The sequence below is a fragment of the Cupressus sempervirens genome, chromosome 4 (genome assembly GCF_028749045.1).
Source record: "Cupressus sempervirens isolate cs-2001-9-10 chromosome 4, ASM2874904v1, whole genome shotgun sequence".
Classification (NCBI taxonomy): domain Eukaryota; kingdom Viridiplantae; phylum Streptophyta; class Pinopsida; order Cupressales; family Cupressaceae; genus Cupressus; species Cupressus sempervirens.
In genome coordinates, this window is record NC_143121.1 from 591,265,428 (window position 1) to 591,281,435 (window position 16,008).

Consider the following 16,008-nt stretch of genomic DNA (forward strand, 5'->3'; position numbering starts at 1 on the left):
ACAATAACATTTCTACAAGATCTCTTAAGATCCAATCCAAACCCAAGCTAGCCAAATCCACACTCTGGTAGAAACCTCTGAGATCTCAACTTGTGCTCGCAAGCCACCAAGCAACCTTCTTGTTTCTAAACTGCAACCACTAGCTTTTCTCCAACTTTATCCAAGATCCAAGTGTAAACTGCCTCACATTCGGCGCTCTGTGTACACTCACAACTCCACCATAATCCTGCTGTAAACTGCCTCACATTCGGCGCTCTGTCTACAGACTCAGGAAAACTCACTCTTCACTTCCTCATTCTCTTTCACACCTTGAAGCCTTCACCTTCCCAAGCTTCCACTTCTCAAGCTTCTCCTTGAGCTTCTACTCCTCAAGCTTCCCCTTGAGCTTCATTTAGAAATGCTCATATGCCTTGCTTAAATAGGCACTTACCACCCCATGCATGACTTATCCACAACTTTTTAGAATTCCTCCACAACCTTCTACAACTTCCACAACCTTCTACAACTTCCAAAACTTTCTACAATATTCATAACTTTTTACAATTCTATCCACACACCTCGATAAATGGAATGACAACCATTTATTTTTTTATTTTTTCTATTATGCCCACCTATGCACCTCGAAAATAGAAATCACCTTTTCCTTTATTTTCTCCTTTTTCCCTTTTTTTATTTTTTTATTATTTCTCCTCTAATTTTCATCACTTTCTCTCTCCTCCACAATTTTTAATTTTTTTTTCCATGCAAGATGCTCCTGCATCAGTCTTTAAAGGCAAGATTGTGAGCAGTGTAGTGTTGTGTTCTTAATTACACTTTCTAGAACTTGGGGTGTCTCTTTTCGTGTGCAATTTTCATGGAGGCAAACATTTCTTTGGAATCATTAGGCCAGCTATATGGATTCATGGGGGCAATCTCTGTGCAACAGATGAAGAATGTGTTCAAATTCGATTATGTGGAGTTTTGGGAGGTTGTGTGCTTGATGTTTGGGGAAGAGTTTCTTAGCATTGATCTGAGGCTTGAGACCAACTTGGACATTTCCTCGTCATTCTTGGCTTTGGCATTGACATCGAGCTCTTCAAAGGATGTGGTATTGAGGGTTTCTCATGCGTGTTTGGAGCGCAAGTGAGTTGGTGAGTTGGCAAGATTGTTGCTATGAAAGAGTTAGGTGTGGGCTTGCACATGAATTGTGGTACTTGGTGACTCTTTGGTGGTGACAACGAGAACATGCAACCCTTGGTCATTTGGTCTTCATCTCGACCAATGACAGTACAAACATTTGGTGTTAGGAAGGGTTGGAGAGATTTGTTTATTTTTCTAAAAAAATAGAAATGGAGAGGTAGGAGTTGGTGGCAAAGAAAAGGGTGAAGCATACTCCAGTGAAATCAACGACACCTTTGGGGGGTGAGGGCATCCTTGTTTTCCTCGGTGTGAAATATCTCCAAAATAATCAGTGTGCGGTGGCAGTGGCGGTGACAATGGTAATGGTGTCGAGGCCTCTGGTAGCAATGAGCATATGGGTCATCCTCTCCCGATTTCTCAAAGGAGGAGGCAGTCGGGAAGTTTCTTGAATGATTGGTTCTAGTCTTTGGCCTTTCAACATACCCAATTTTACTACTATGGGTTAATGCCTCTCCGGGTTGTGTTGTTGTTTATGTTTGTTGTTGGTTTATATGAATTTCTAACTTGGTTGGGTGGTTTTTTGGGTTGTATCCTAGAAATCTATCTTGAATCCAGTGGTTCTAGGCTGGGATGTTTTATCTTCAAACTTGATGTGGCTTTGTAATCTGCCTTATTTAATTAATAAAATACTTATTACAAATCCAAAAAAATTTAAACATAGCAAAAAATCCCAACAAAATCTCCAACAAATAACAAAATGAATAACTATAAAATTATCATATATCTCATCTTCTCCATATTATTAATAAAATATAATTTTCACATTTCAAACACTTTGTCAATGCATAATAACAAGCAATCTCTATTTCTCATTAATACATTTCATCAAAAAAAAAATCCTAATTAATTTAATATCATTCTTAAAATATGTAAAATAATAATATTACATTTCTTTTTATAGCTCTAATTCTATTTAGCTATAAAATTATAATGTATAACAAACATTTAATTCCATTCTTTTTTCCTAAATTGGTTCTTACAAATTCATTTTTTCAAGAACACAATTTATTTTATTAGATTAATTGAAGGCTTCTAAAAGTTATTTAAAAAAATATTTTAATTATAATTTAATAGAAATGTGTTTCAAAATGAATTGATTTTTTAATAACTACTTCATTATCACTATTAATTTATTTATATAAAAAGGAATAACACTTTCAAAAAAATCTTTACTCAACCATGAGCACTCTTTCTAATCTGCAATGTTCGTAGTATAAAATTGATAATCAAAATGCTGAGTTCAGCAATCTAAATGCCTCCAAAGCCTGACATCAATGAACATAAGCCTTTGAGGTTAAGATTCGCTTGCTTTAGAACGACAGTTGATATTCCCTTCCTAATTTTTCCTACGTATTGAGCATCCACATCGAGCCAAAAAAGAAGCAATAGAAGCTGGTGAAAAAAAAATTTGAGAGTTCTTAAAAAGTCGCACTTCAATCATCCTTTCAACTACTTAAATAATTCTGATCAATTATATTTTGTACAAACTATATGAACCACAATAAATAACCCAATAATTTTTGTTAGTCCCAAAAATGAAAAGATGATTCCCAAGAATGAAGTAAAATTATCCCAAGGCGACTGCGTGGGAAAAAACAAAATTGATGGCTTTGAAAAGGTGGCAGTTTAATCGTCCTTCCTACTAGTTTAACCATTCAAATCATTTATATAATCTACAAAGAAACTAACATGAGACCAAAAACAATAAGTGAAAAAATTATTGCAATCCCAAAAATGTATCTGCCAGGCAAATGTACAAGAGGACTTTCCATTTTAATTGTTCATCCACGGTGGAATATATTAAGAACTCGGGCAAAAGTCTCCATTGACAAGATCCTTGGTCAGATAAGTATGAAAATCCATGTTAAAAGTCAGATCACTGTTGCGGACTGGGTTCCTCAAATATTCATGTAATGCATTTGCACTTTTGATCAGGCAAATGATGTAACACAAGCTTGCCTTCTGAAAACATTTTGCAGGTCCCAAAAAACTAAAATTTAGCCATTCATATAGAATGATCAGTACCGTTCAGTTGCATGTCTGATACAGTGGCACTTGGAGGATTGTCGCACAATTTTGGACAATATGTATACAAGAGGGTGTTGACTGCTTGCAACACAGTAAGGAAGCAATATAGCTCATGCTTTGATAAACACTAGCCATTGCAGCATGTCTACAGGTACATTCATAACCAGGCTTGCAGATGTAGATTCTCCAGAATCCTTACATGTTTAACTTTGCATGGATTGCATAATGTTTTTATGGTATCATCTGATAATATAAGGCAAGGTGGGTCCATTCGAAAGATAGAACCATTGAAAGGATCAATCTCACAAGAAATAATCAGTGGCATGCCTCCACTACTTCCCTACAATCATAGCTTCTATCTACTCTTACATTGTGAACCATGCTCCAAGAGCTTAGCTAATACACTGCGCAACTTTTCAAGAGCAACTGGTTTCAGTAGCACATCATCCATGCCAACTTTAAAACAATTTTCTCTTGTTGATTTGTCAGTACTTCCAGTAAGCGCTACAAGTAATGGCCTTTCAAGTTGATTAGGAATCATTTCTCGAATGTGAGTAGCAACCGCAAATCCATCCATGTCTGGCATACATACATCCAGAAATAATACCTTGAAATTCTGCCCAGCCTGTGATATAACTTGTAAGCACTCACGACCTGAACTAACAACTGTCACATCACACCCTAAACGAGCAAGAAGGCCCCTTGTAACCATCCGGTTAACACTGCAAGATCAACAAGAAACAGCTATCACAACCATTATAGAATCCAATAATAGCCAGGAAAAGCAAGCACGACATTACTCTACACAATTGATAGAACAAGTTCCACTCTTGCCTTCCAAATACGATTGACTGTGTTTTTTATATGAAATATCATAAGTTCTCACGAGCAAGAATGGCCAAAGGTAGAAAGAGGAACTATAGGACACATACAAAGCACAGACAACCATTTGAAGGTCATTCTTAAAACATCCAACCCATACAAAGTGTTAACATGTTTTTTGTCTGAACAAAATCCTTTTTTAAGGCCCCATTTTTTTACAAACAGACCAAAATGCCGAAATGAAAGCTAAAATGCCAAGCAGTTACTAAGGCTTTGGTTACATCACAGACATGCCCAACTAGTATTCTTTAACCATAGAAAAACAGCGGAGGTACACCAAACATGTAGTTGATATAGATTTTTAGGTGAGGAGATATAGAGATTACTTGCCCATTATCATCTGTAACGAGGACTTTCAACCCAGGAAAATCTGTGTAATTAGAGTTGGATTGAATGGGAAATGCAATTTGACAATCCAATTCATTTCGAGAGTCTGGAATCCCCAGCTTAACAATAAATATTGCAGTAGAGCCCTTGCCTAATCCTTCACTCTCGAGCCATATATGACCCTCCATTAGATTTACAAACCTGTATTATGACTCACAGAAAATAATAACTTGGTATCCATCATTAAAGAAAAATTAAAAAATTTCCTGGTACAGAATCAACTATAAAAGACTCTCTTCTTTACAAAAAAATTTCACCTCTTGCAAATGGCTAGGCCAAGGCCAGTGCCACCATAATTCCTAGTTGTCATCACATCAGACTGCACAAATTTATTGAACAGCTTTGGAATATCCTGAGGATTGATTCCCAGGCCAGTGTCCTTTACCTGTGAATCCACACATATAACCGGTATTCGATGTAAGAAACAATCATTAAAAAGAGTTGATTTCATTGGTTCATAGATGTTGAATCTAAGGTGCAGGGATACAAAATCTCATGTTTCTCCATAGTGTACAATAAAAAAGTTTTCTTATGACTCATAATATTTATTATTTATACATTAATAAGAATTCTGAATTGATAAACCCATCTAGATCTCAGAAATTAACTGTAATTGACATTTCATTTTTAAACTCTTATTCACATATGCTGCACTTGGACCTTATCCTATGGTTTGTCATTTTCTTCAATTTTTTCCTTTTACAGGAGGATTATTAAGTTTTGGTGGATAGAATATTCCAGGAAATCAGTTTTGTGCCATATCCAAGAGGAAGCTGATCATCCTCTAAACTGGTATTGTTTCTTAATCATTGTAATCCAAATTAAAAATATGCCATTAAATACCTGCACTCTTAGGTAAAAATGAGAGTCGCCCTGCACTGGGTAGAAATCTGGAACCCGTGAATCTCTCAGGAATTCTGGCCTCTCTAATTGTGCTGTCACCACAATACTACCTTCCCTAGAGAACTTCACAGCATTCCCTACCACATTCAATACAATTTGCATAAGACGTTTGTCATCACCAACAGCATACTGTGGTAGGTCTGGGACCAGAGTAATTGACACCGACAATCTCTTCACAGATGCGATGGGTTTTACAAGATTATGAACCTGCCATGCAAACTAGTCAGCGTGCCTGGCAACAGAGCTGAATATTGAGAAGCATGTGCCTCTACTTACATTTAAAACCATTCATCTTTTCTTTACTTGTTATATACGATTGTCAAGAAAAGAAGGTTTGCAAGACATGCCTCATGGAACATAGCTGGAAGACTAAATTTCCGAATGTTGAGTTCCAAGCTCCCATCCTCGAGCCTTGACAGATCTAACACATCATTCATAAGTGTGGCAAGGAGATTACTACTCTTCAAGATTGTCTCAACCATTGAACGTTGCTCTGGAGTTAAGTCTGTCTCCTGAAGAAGTGAAGACAGGGCAATAATAGCATGCATTGGAGTACGCATTTCATGGTTCATTACAGATAAGAAGTCATTACGGGCACAGATAGCTGTTTCAGCCCCTTGGCGAGCTCCATCAAGTGCAACATTTTGCTCCATCAGCAGGTCACGTGCTCTCATTGATTCTTCAAGAATTGCAGCATGAGAGAGGGCAACAGCCACCTGCAGACAATGATTATACAAGTGAATTGTTTATTTAAGATTCATTTGGACATTCAATTCCTGTAAGAGAAGGGCAGTGCCTTGAGCTAAACATCAAATCAATCAACAAGAAAACAATTGTGGAAGATTCCTAGCATTTCCTTGCAGCATGAGTACATAGATGATAGAAAAAAAAATCCCTGCACTCCAATATGAATCTACCAGCACATTAGAAGCTGAAGAGCAACGAGATAAGCATTGATTTTCAAAAATTTCTTAGTTTAATTTATATTTTTATATTCATGCTCATGTCGGTTGAGGATGACCTAAGTCAACCCCAAGTTCACTTCTGTGATTGTTAAACTTGAGGGCTTAAATGCCCAAAAGGTGCTCCACTGCCTGCTATATATCTCTATCGAACTTCTAGTTTTGTATATAAGCTTTCATATATACACTTTACAGAATATAGAGTGTCTCTAATTAGTATTTGTGTATCTTTCCACTTGCAATAGTTACACAAAAATGTAAATGATATTAAATGTCATTAAAGAGAGCCTTGCTGTAATTATTTTTTCATTTTCTCATTAATTCTTTTCATATGTAGTAGTTTTTCTTTTTTTTTGGTCATTCCAATTTCAGTTTTTTATTCTCAATATGGCCAACAAAAGAGCTCAGTGACTCCTATTTGTTTAGGCCAGATAAATCTGCTCCAATTTATTGATTTGATCTACACTCATATACATTTGTTTCTAATTCAAGAAACTAACAAACAATGCTTGAGCCTAACAAAACCCCCCTCTTCTCCTCCAAACCAGTAACAACATTAAAGTCTCCAATCATAAGCCAAGCAAGATACACAGCAAGGACCCTAACCGACCTGATATGAGACTAGAGAAAGGTCTTCCCTCAAAGATCAATCGGAGCATAAACATTGGCAAGGAGAATAACTTCACCCAATTCCATACTTGAAAACCACAGAAATGGAAGATCTACTAGAAATCCACCAAGTTAGAACAACTTTGTGTAGGTCCCAAAGGCAAGCAATGCCACCTTAACTGCCTTGAGTCCGATACATTGACATAGGTCTCTAGCCCCAAACCAGAAAACCACATCTAATGTACAATTCCATGGATATCTTAGTCTTCTGGATGAAGACAGTATCAGGAGAATGAAAGTGAATCAACTCATGAATAACCTTTTGTCTAGGGATGTTATTCATATCCTTGCATTCCAAGAGAGCACAATCATTTTTTAGGAGAGAAATAGGAATCAGTGGTTTTCACTAAACCAGACTCCATCAATATCTCACCAATTAATATCACTTTTTCTGGTCTTTTTTAGTCCCACTATGGGAGGCTTATGAAGACCATATTTGAGATACATTTGTTGCAAAACCAATGCAAGTGGAGTTGATCTTCATTTTTTCCAGAATCCTAAGCATCCTTCTCTAAAATAGTCATTGAATCAGCCAGCCCTACACAGTCTTTCAGCTCTCTATACACACATTACTCCAACTCACTAAAAGTCGACAGAAGCTTATTGTGCCCATTTGAGCATCTAGGCATTAGATAAATCAGGTTTGACCTTCTAACAGTCCAACTAAGCCTTTCCTATAAAACAATGTTACCCAGGGAAGCATCCCTAAGCATAATTGACTGGTCCCAAAAATTTTGGAGGCACACAAAATGTGTCGCCTGGCTGTCCCTTAGTATTAATGTTTGAGATTTGATAATTTGTTTGAGTTCGACTCTCATGTGAACTCTCAATTTAAATTGACACAAACATAAATGGTTAAGGTTCTCTCATTTATATAAGCATGTTGTATCCATGTTTTCATATGAATACTTAAAATTTCCCTATCTTTTTAAATTTTCCCTATTTTCACAGTCATCCCCTCCATCCTCTAAAAATTAAAATGGTAAAGAAAAAAACAAATCCATCCTATAGACTCATTCCCCTGTACCCTTGTCCCCAAAAGTTCAGGATAACATAGCTACGAAACCAACATATCCAAGGATTCAAAACAACTATAGATCCCATCTCCATGCCTGTCATTGGGGGACCTCGTTTGTCCTCTACTCTTGTTATGAGACTTTACAGGAACGAAACCCTCCTAATCAGCTACACCTTCCATCGTAGGAGCTTTCCCTTTATCTAGCTTAGGTGTTGAACAAGGGAGAGCTTTAGCTGAATAGTTGCATGGTTTACTCTACAGCATCTACTCTTAAGGTGTCCATATTTGTGGCAATCTGACAACATAAAGGAAGAGCTTCATAGTCCAATTGCTCAACCAAGAAGAGGACTCGGGACAAATTTCCATAGCATCTGCAATGGGTTATTTGAATCAATTTCAAGGCAAATGCAGGCATACTAGATTACCTTTTCATCCAATGTATGTTGTGACAGACCAATCATTTTCCCAAGCAATCGTATGTATAATGTCATTCCTCCAAAACTCAAGCAAGAGTCTCAGGAGACAAACCTAGACAAATTAACCCACCTATAATGCCCCTTTTTCCAAAATTGGCCAAACTAAATCCCAAAATGCCTACGATACAATTTTCATGGGTTTAGGAAATTCGCACTAAGTAATTGGGATTACAATTATAATAAAGAGGGCACATGTAAAATAAGGGCTCTTTTAATCTTTTACTTCTCAAAAGTCAAATGTAAGTCAAAGGTCATGAAGGAAAGTTGAAGACTTAGAGGCAAGTCATATTCATCAACCATCCTACTTTTTGATTTATGCTGTTTGTTGAAGCATTGCACTTTGCTTCAATTAACCTTTGGATAAAAGCTCTCTAGGTATGGAATTGGAGGATGAAAAATCCCTAATTTCCACCACTGAATTAGTGGAGGAATACCCCTGCTTCAAACTTGGAAGATCCCATCCAGAAAATGTAGATGTGCTTCAAAGTTACAGGTAAATTGAAGTAGCAATGAAGTCTTGTTTTATATATATTAAAAATTATCTTGATAATTCATTAATTTTTGCATAGCCTTATATTTGTGCAACTTGATGTAGCCTTTTATAGTATCATCATTAAACAGTCTAGAACTGTTCTTACAATGCCCTTGTTGGCATAATAGTCAACTAGTATCACCCATATAACAGTCAATAAATATTTAGTGTAGCAGATTGACTCTGCAGATAAATTTGAGATAATTCAGTGGTCCCCAAAAATAAAAATTTCTTAGTCTGGTAATGTTATGACAATCATATATAATATCTACAATCTACAAGTATGTTGGTGCTTGCCATAACATCACTACACAGTTGGATTGCATTATTATGACTAAAAGCAGATTGATGTCCGTATATTTGTTCCAGCAGACTTTCTTGGGAAATAAAGAGATTTAACAGAGGATGTCTGTATATTTATTTCATGGTCTAAAATGATAAATTTTATTGATTTCATTGTCCATAACTATTATATTGATACATCTAGTTGTAAAACAATTAATTATATCTAATGTGCTTGTGGAGCTAAAACCTGAAAATTGTTGAAGGGATTGAAAATTGGTCAAATCATAATTGAATAATCCAATAGGGATCTTACAATAGTATCAGAGCTCAATCTTGCCAGCCTGTGAGATTTCCTCCTCATTCAAATGGCAAAGCTAGCAAGTATCATATCAAAGGGAACTTGGAAAAATTCAACATCAGTTTCTTAAGAAACAAAGAAACAAATAAGCCTTTGGACCTTGAGGCTATAGAAGTAAATATGGAAAGAGAGAAGAAAGCTTCAGATGATTCTACAGATTAGTTTGAACTGAAATATTACCTTATGTTACAGATGGAGTAAATGCAAAAATATGATGCATAACAATCAGAAAACACAAAGTAATGCAAGAAATCCAACAATCAAAACAGTAGGGTAAGTTTTTCTAGAGCCAATAATACTAACAATAATAAGCAGAAAAAACGTGCACAAATGTAAAAGAAAGAAACTAATAAAAGAACCTTGATTTGGAGAATATAATTCCCAAATAGAGAACTTCACACAGACATTCCATCTTTGAACCAATCAAGTTTTCACATAAGTAAGAGTTTTATGCACAACCGCAGAAGAATGTACCACCAAAGACAGACAATAGATGATATCAAAAATGATCTCAGGAGGAAGTCTGTGTTTTCATTGGTGTATGGTCAAGGTAATAATTCATTATGTTAATGTAGATTTTGACAAGGCCATTGAGCAAATTGATCAGAAAACTATTGTGGCTATCATTATCATTACTAACAGATAAGTAATGCTCTTTCGGATGCAATTTTAGACATTCTGGCCACTTTGAATAAGATGCACTCTAAAGCACTGGATCTCATATTTCATGCCTTATACCATGTTTGCACCTTCTTTCGCGAAAGTTAATTCTTCAAGTTCATCTTATCATATGCATTGAAAATCTCCCTCAGCTATTCAAAGACATCGATTTGAGTGTGAAAGTGGGACATTTTTTATCATAACAAGTAAGGATTTGGCAATTATTCAAGAAACTGGAAAATGACTTCCACTTGAGTCTAAGAATGACACAATATTAAAAAAACTCTACAACATACTAACTGTAACGCTTGTATGTGCAATGCAACTGTAACTAGTTAATACAGGTATATCATTTGGTCCAAAAAATGCAAAGTAGGTGGCAATTCATACATTAACAAAGGGTGGTTCAACTAGGTAATGTCTAATGCCATGGGTAAACTACATTACCATAAAAGAGCACATATGAAATCATAGAAATGATTATATTCAGTTATTATCAGTAGGCAGCAAAAAATCAATGCCCTAATAATACACTTAATGATTTCTTCTTGCCAAGATACCTTAAAGATGCATGCATGAGACTCATATGATCTAGTGAGAATTGCCCTAAGTCCACTCGATAGAATAATATAAGGAAAATCCTACAAGCAAACCCCATCAGGCACTAGACAGAAGCACAGAAGAAATATAGAAAAGACGAAATTTTCAAACATGAAGGACTGTAATGTCCCCGATTTAGCAGGTTCCTAGATTTTGGATTTTGTCAGCTCATCAGTGTGACCCTCGTGAGTTGACGTTTGGTTTTGGGGGTCTTCGATATGGATTTGCTATTTTTGGACTTACTATTTTTAGTAAGTCACTTTGGCCAGTTCCTATTCAGGTCAAGGCAGTTCTGGCATTGTTGGGTACTTATCATCTGCTTTTGGGCTCTAGGCTAATTAATCTGGCGAAGTCATATTTATTGCAATTACTTTGAGACTTAACGATTATTTAATGTATTGGTGGCTTATTATGGTGCTTTATATTATAAAGTAATTGGACTTTATATTATAAAGGGATGTTTAAGGGATAAGTGTCAAGGTGAAGCCAAGTTGCACAAAATTTTATAACTATGACTTCATTCGTGGAGAAAAGCATCTTGATTATATATTTTAATCTCTTAACAATTTGGTGAGGATTTTTGACTGAGTTTCTCAAGAATTGGTCTGAAGATTGTTCGTGTGAATTGCTGCTGTTGTATAGCAATTCAACAAGCCTCCTACTGTGGTCTGCTGTGTTTGGAGATTGTTATTTACTCCTATGCTGAGTTCTTAAGGAGGAGACGTATCATTGACAGTTTGGTTTCTGCAAATTGAAGACGTGGGGAAAGAAGACTAAAGGCTGGGATTTATCTGTGAGCGGCATTCCTATTTGCGGGTGGCATTCAGCAATATTTATTGCTCTTTGCAAAGTCTCAGGGCCATATTTACAGTCAGCATAGAAGTGGATGGCAAGTGTAACAAATCAGTACCCTTTCCCTGGCCGTGTGAGGGTTTCAGTGATTGCAAATTGTTGTGGGAGGTTGATTTCAGGTGTTCACTCATTGTGAAGAGGCCAAATCTGTAAGGAAAGACACCACATCACCCTTGGGGCTCCTGGCTCGTGTGATAACATGATGATGAGGTCTTCTGTTGGCTGTGGCATAGATCATCAATTCCATATATCAGCAGCCTTGGACGTTTTCCCCTTAACAAGCTCCTGCCGTTATTTTTCCAATTGCCAGGTTCCTTACGAAATGCACTTACTGTTTTTGTGCAAGTAATTATATAAATCTTGTGAGATTTTTAATGAATTCTATTCAATTTTGATATTTTCCAAAGAGCAAAGTAAATATTAAAATTCAGGATTATCGAAATTAGGAAACATTTTGTGACAAAGCAAAATTGAGTTTACAATCATAAAAGAGTTTAGTCAAGCTCTTTATAGTGGTATCAGAGCAGTTTCCTGCCAGCCTACAGGAATTGGGCTCAGAATTTTCAGAGGTATAATTTGGTTATTTTGCATCTTGAAATATGGATAGCGATCGACAATTTGTGCCAGGTATGCACTACACCCGACGAGATCAGAATGCACCTCCTGGAGAGGGAGAGCCGAAGATTCAGTTTGGCTCGGTGGGTAGTCCGGTGGTTCTAGTGGCTTCGGACAATGTGCTATTGATGCTTAGGTTGACAGAGATGCCGTGCAAGCATTTCGACATATTGCAATGGGGCAACAGCAGATGACAAGTGTTCTCCAACAGTTGTCTAACACCTTGCAGCAATTAGCTTTGCCTCAAGATCGAGGTAGGGAGAGAGACCAAGATGTTTCTGTTGGTTCCTACAGGTCACGTGTGGATGCAGGGCACAGGGCTGATGACGAGCACAGGACCGAGGATCATGTCAGGATGGATAACAGGGTGGACAGTATAGGTTATATTGGTGCTCAAGACAGGCCACAGAGACCCACTTTCCTGAGACTCGAATTAGATACAATTAGCACAAGTTCTGACGCTGCTCCATTTGCTGGTGATGTACTGACTCATTTTCATGAGTGGGATCCTCTTCCTCAGGCATTAAACGATAACTTGAGTTTTAACAGATATCTGACACAAAAGCGTGAGCATTCCACGGGTAGGCCTGCTAGTGACAGACAATGGCCCAAGTATCCTAAGCTCCAATAGGCAGTTGGTAAGATGACATTGGCTCATTTTGATGGGAGTGGTAGAGTGACTGCTAGAGCTTGGGTCCTCAAGCTCGATACCTACCTTGCTCTGCATCCTATGACTGAGGAGGATGCCATTAGGTTTGTTGTGCTACACCTTGATGGAGTTGCGCACGATTGGTGGTATCATGGTTTAGTATCTCTCCATCATAATCAGATCATATCATACTAGGAGTTTGTTGACAGATTGATAGAACGTTTTGACAAGAAGGATCCTGAGGTTTATTTTAGGGAGTTAACTTAGTTAGGACAAACAATTGGTTTGGAGGCATTCATCAATGAGTTCCAGAGGTTGTCGGTGATGGTATATGACATATTTAAGCAAAGGAGGGTTATGCTTTTCATTGAGGGCCTTCCTGAGCCACTTAAGAGGGTAGGTTAAGTCATTAGACCCCGCATCATTACAGAAGGCAATGAAAAAAGCCCGTAATTTAGAGGCCTCTACACCTAGAGGCAAGTTTGCCTCAAAGCCTGCTATGTCCTCCTATGATAGGACACTTCCCCGAAGAGGAGAAGATTGAGGGTAAGCGTCTTGCTGTAGCACCCTTGGACCGGGAAATAATTAATGGATCGGGAAATAATTAATGTTTTGAGGAGGAAGTTGTGTTTCTATTGCAAGGGTCCCTATGATGTCAACCATGACTATCCCATGAAACCTAAGGGTAAAAATAGGATGATGGAGTGGTTCTACGATGATGATGGCAATATTGATTTTCAGGAGCCGTTTGGGGATAGTGATCAGGATCAGCATAGGAGTGATGATGTTGATGATGAGGTGGATGACTCCAACCTCAAGGTAGCTTACTTATCTAGTATTAGGAAGGAGGGAGCTTTCTCGATGCATGGGCTCATAGTAGGACAGGGTATTGTTGCTTTATTTGATATTGGAGCTACTCAAAATTCATTGATGCTCATTTGATTACCAGGAGGGGTATGCAGACTAAGGATTTCAAGGGCCTACAAGTATAGGTAGCTGATGGTTACACCTTGAAGTGTAACAAGATGATTGCAGATCTTCCTGTGAAGCTTAATATATATGCTTTCACTGCAGATTTTTATGTGGTGGATATGTGGGGGACAGATATAGTCCTTGGTATGGCATGGTTACACACACTTGAGGATATCTACTTGAGCACAAAGAAGATGGAGATGAGGTTCATTAAGGACGGGCAGCCCCCAATTCTTAAAGCAATCCGTAATGATGAGTTGAAACAAGTTTCACTTAGGCGTATGCAGCACTTGGTTCGTCATGAGGATATTATTGATTGGGCAGTGGAATGTAGGATTATGCCAACTCAAGAGAATATTGAGGCAAAATATCATCTTAATATCCAACAGTTGAGGATTAAACACTCTAAAGTGTTTAATGATTTACCCCTGGTAGGCCACCAGATTGTGAGATTGAGCATATTATTGAGTTGGAGGAGGGCACTAAGCCTATTATGATTACTCCTTATCGCCATCCGAAGAGGCTCAAAGATGAAATTGAGAAGACCATACAGAAGCTACTTGATCAAGGGCATATTAGGCCAAGCAAGTCCCCATTCACTTCTTCAGTTGTTCTGGTGAAGAAGGATGGTACCCTCCGGATGTGCATTGATTATCGTATGCTGAATAAGAAGACCATAAAATACTGGTATCCGATTTCACGGATTGATGAGCTTATTGAGGAATTGCATGGGGCAAAGTATTTTTCGAAGATTGATTTGAGATCCGACTATCATCAAATCTGGGTTAGAGAGCAGGACATAGAGAAGACAACATTCAGGTGTCACTGTGGGCATTTTGAATTCTTGGTCATGACCTTTGGTCTCACCAATGCTCCTGCCACTTTTCAGTCTATATGAACAGGGTGTTCCACAATCAGCTCCACAAGTTTGTGTAATAAAATCATGCAAAGTAACTTGAAGTTTATATCAGAAGAACAATGGAGAGGTAGTAACACAAAATTATTATTGAAGGAACCAATGATGTTATGCATTGATGCGAATAGCTACAGTATGAATATACCGAAGTAGCAACACATATATACACTGTGTAATGAATAACGATAATGTTTGGAGTCCTTAATATGTATGAACTTAAGTCCCATGAACACATTACCAAGAAACTAGAAAGTATGGCAAATATTTACAATTGGTCGCAGAAGTGTGATATCCTAGCTTTTGATAATCAAAAATTTATTCGAAGGAAAGTAAATATTTTGGCAACTAATTCTTGGAGGATCCCATGGCAATTCCTTAGTATCAATATCCTATGTTTATAAGCAATTTGAGGAATAGACGAAGATGATCTTTTTGTGTTGAGTTTGAAGATTGTCTTCTCCCATTTGAATTTTATCACTGTCCTCCAATTGTCTTCGCACTTAGCCGCTAGAAGCACTAATTACTGCAAAATCAATAATACACGTCTAATGGTTCTTTGTTTTGGGGCAAAAATATGGAGAATACGATGGAAGAAAATTGGAATGCCGAGCAGCGATGACTAAGAGTATCAAAATGAACTTCAGTACTATAAATTCTCCTTTGATGTAGGTGGCACAACGATCCTCCAAAACAACTGAAATCACCATGGCATTATGGCAGGTTGAAGAGAAACTCACCAATGTTCTACTTCCATGAATCTAAAGAGCATATGAAGAGTGCACCATGGATTTTACGTGAGTATTCATCAGCATCACTTGAAAGCTCCTTGGCAGCACCGAAAATCCTCATTCGCATCGAATAAGCAATGTACAGGCATCAACACAAAGACAAAACTAAGGGATGTTGCGTAAATAAAACCACTCATTGCAAATTGATTATTCTACGAATTTATATTGAAAAGGGTTATCCCAAGCTAAGCCAGTTATCACTAATTGAGAATGTTTTAATAGGCAACGACAAAAAAACGGTTTAGGATTGGATTATTATTCTCTTAAGAGTCATCAC

The 16,008-nt window shown here is 37.4% G+C and overlaps 1 protein-coding gene across 2 annotated transcripts in view; it reads right to left on the reverse strand.

Moving 5' to 3' along the window:
• Positions 1-2,884: 2,884 nt before the first annotated feature.
• ETR1 (Signal transduction histidine kinase, hybrid-type, ethylene sensor) overlaps positions 2,885-16,008 on the reverse strand; it is a 36,743-nt gene continuing 23,619 nt past the window's right edge. Inside the window, exons 3-7 of one of the 2 annotated variants that reach the window (XM_089826069.1) lie at positions 5,727-6,095; positions 5,320-5,586; positions 4,734-4,861; positions 4,420-4,617; positions 2,885-3,929 (exon numbers count right to left, since the gene is read on the reverse strand). In XM_089826069.1, the coding sequence (XP_089682195.1) occupies positions 3,563-3,929; positions 4,420-4,617; positions 4,734-4,861; positions 5,320-5,586; positions 5,727-6,095 (1,329 nt within the window). In that variant the 3' untranslated portion in view covers positions 2,885-3,562. Of the gene's footprint in view, positions 3,930-4,415; positions 4,618-4,733; positions 4,862-5,319; positions 5,587-5,726; positions 6,096-16,008 lie in introns of both variants that reach the window. The other variant, XM_089826070.1, reaches the window with a different exon arrangement.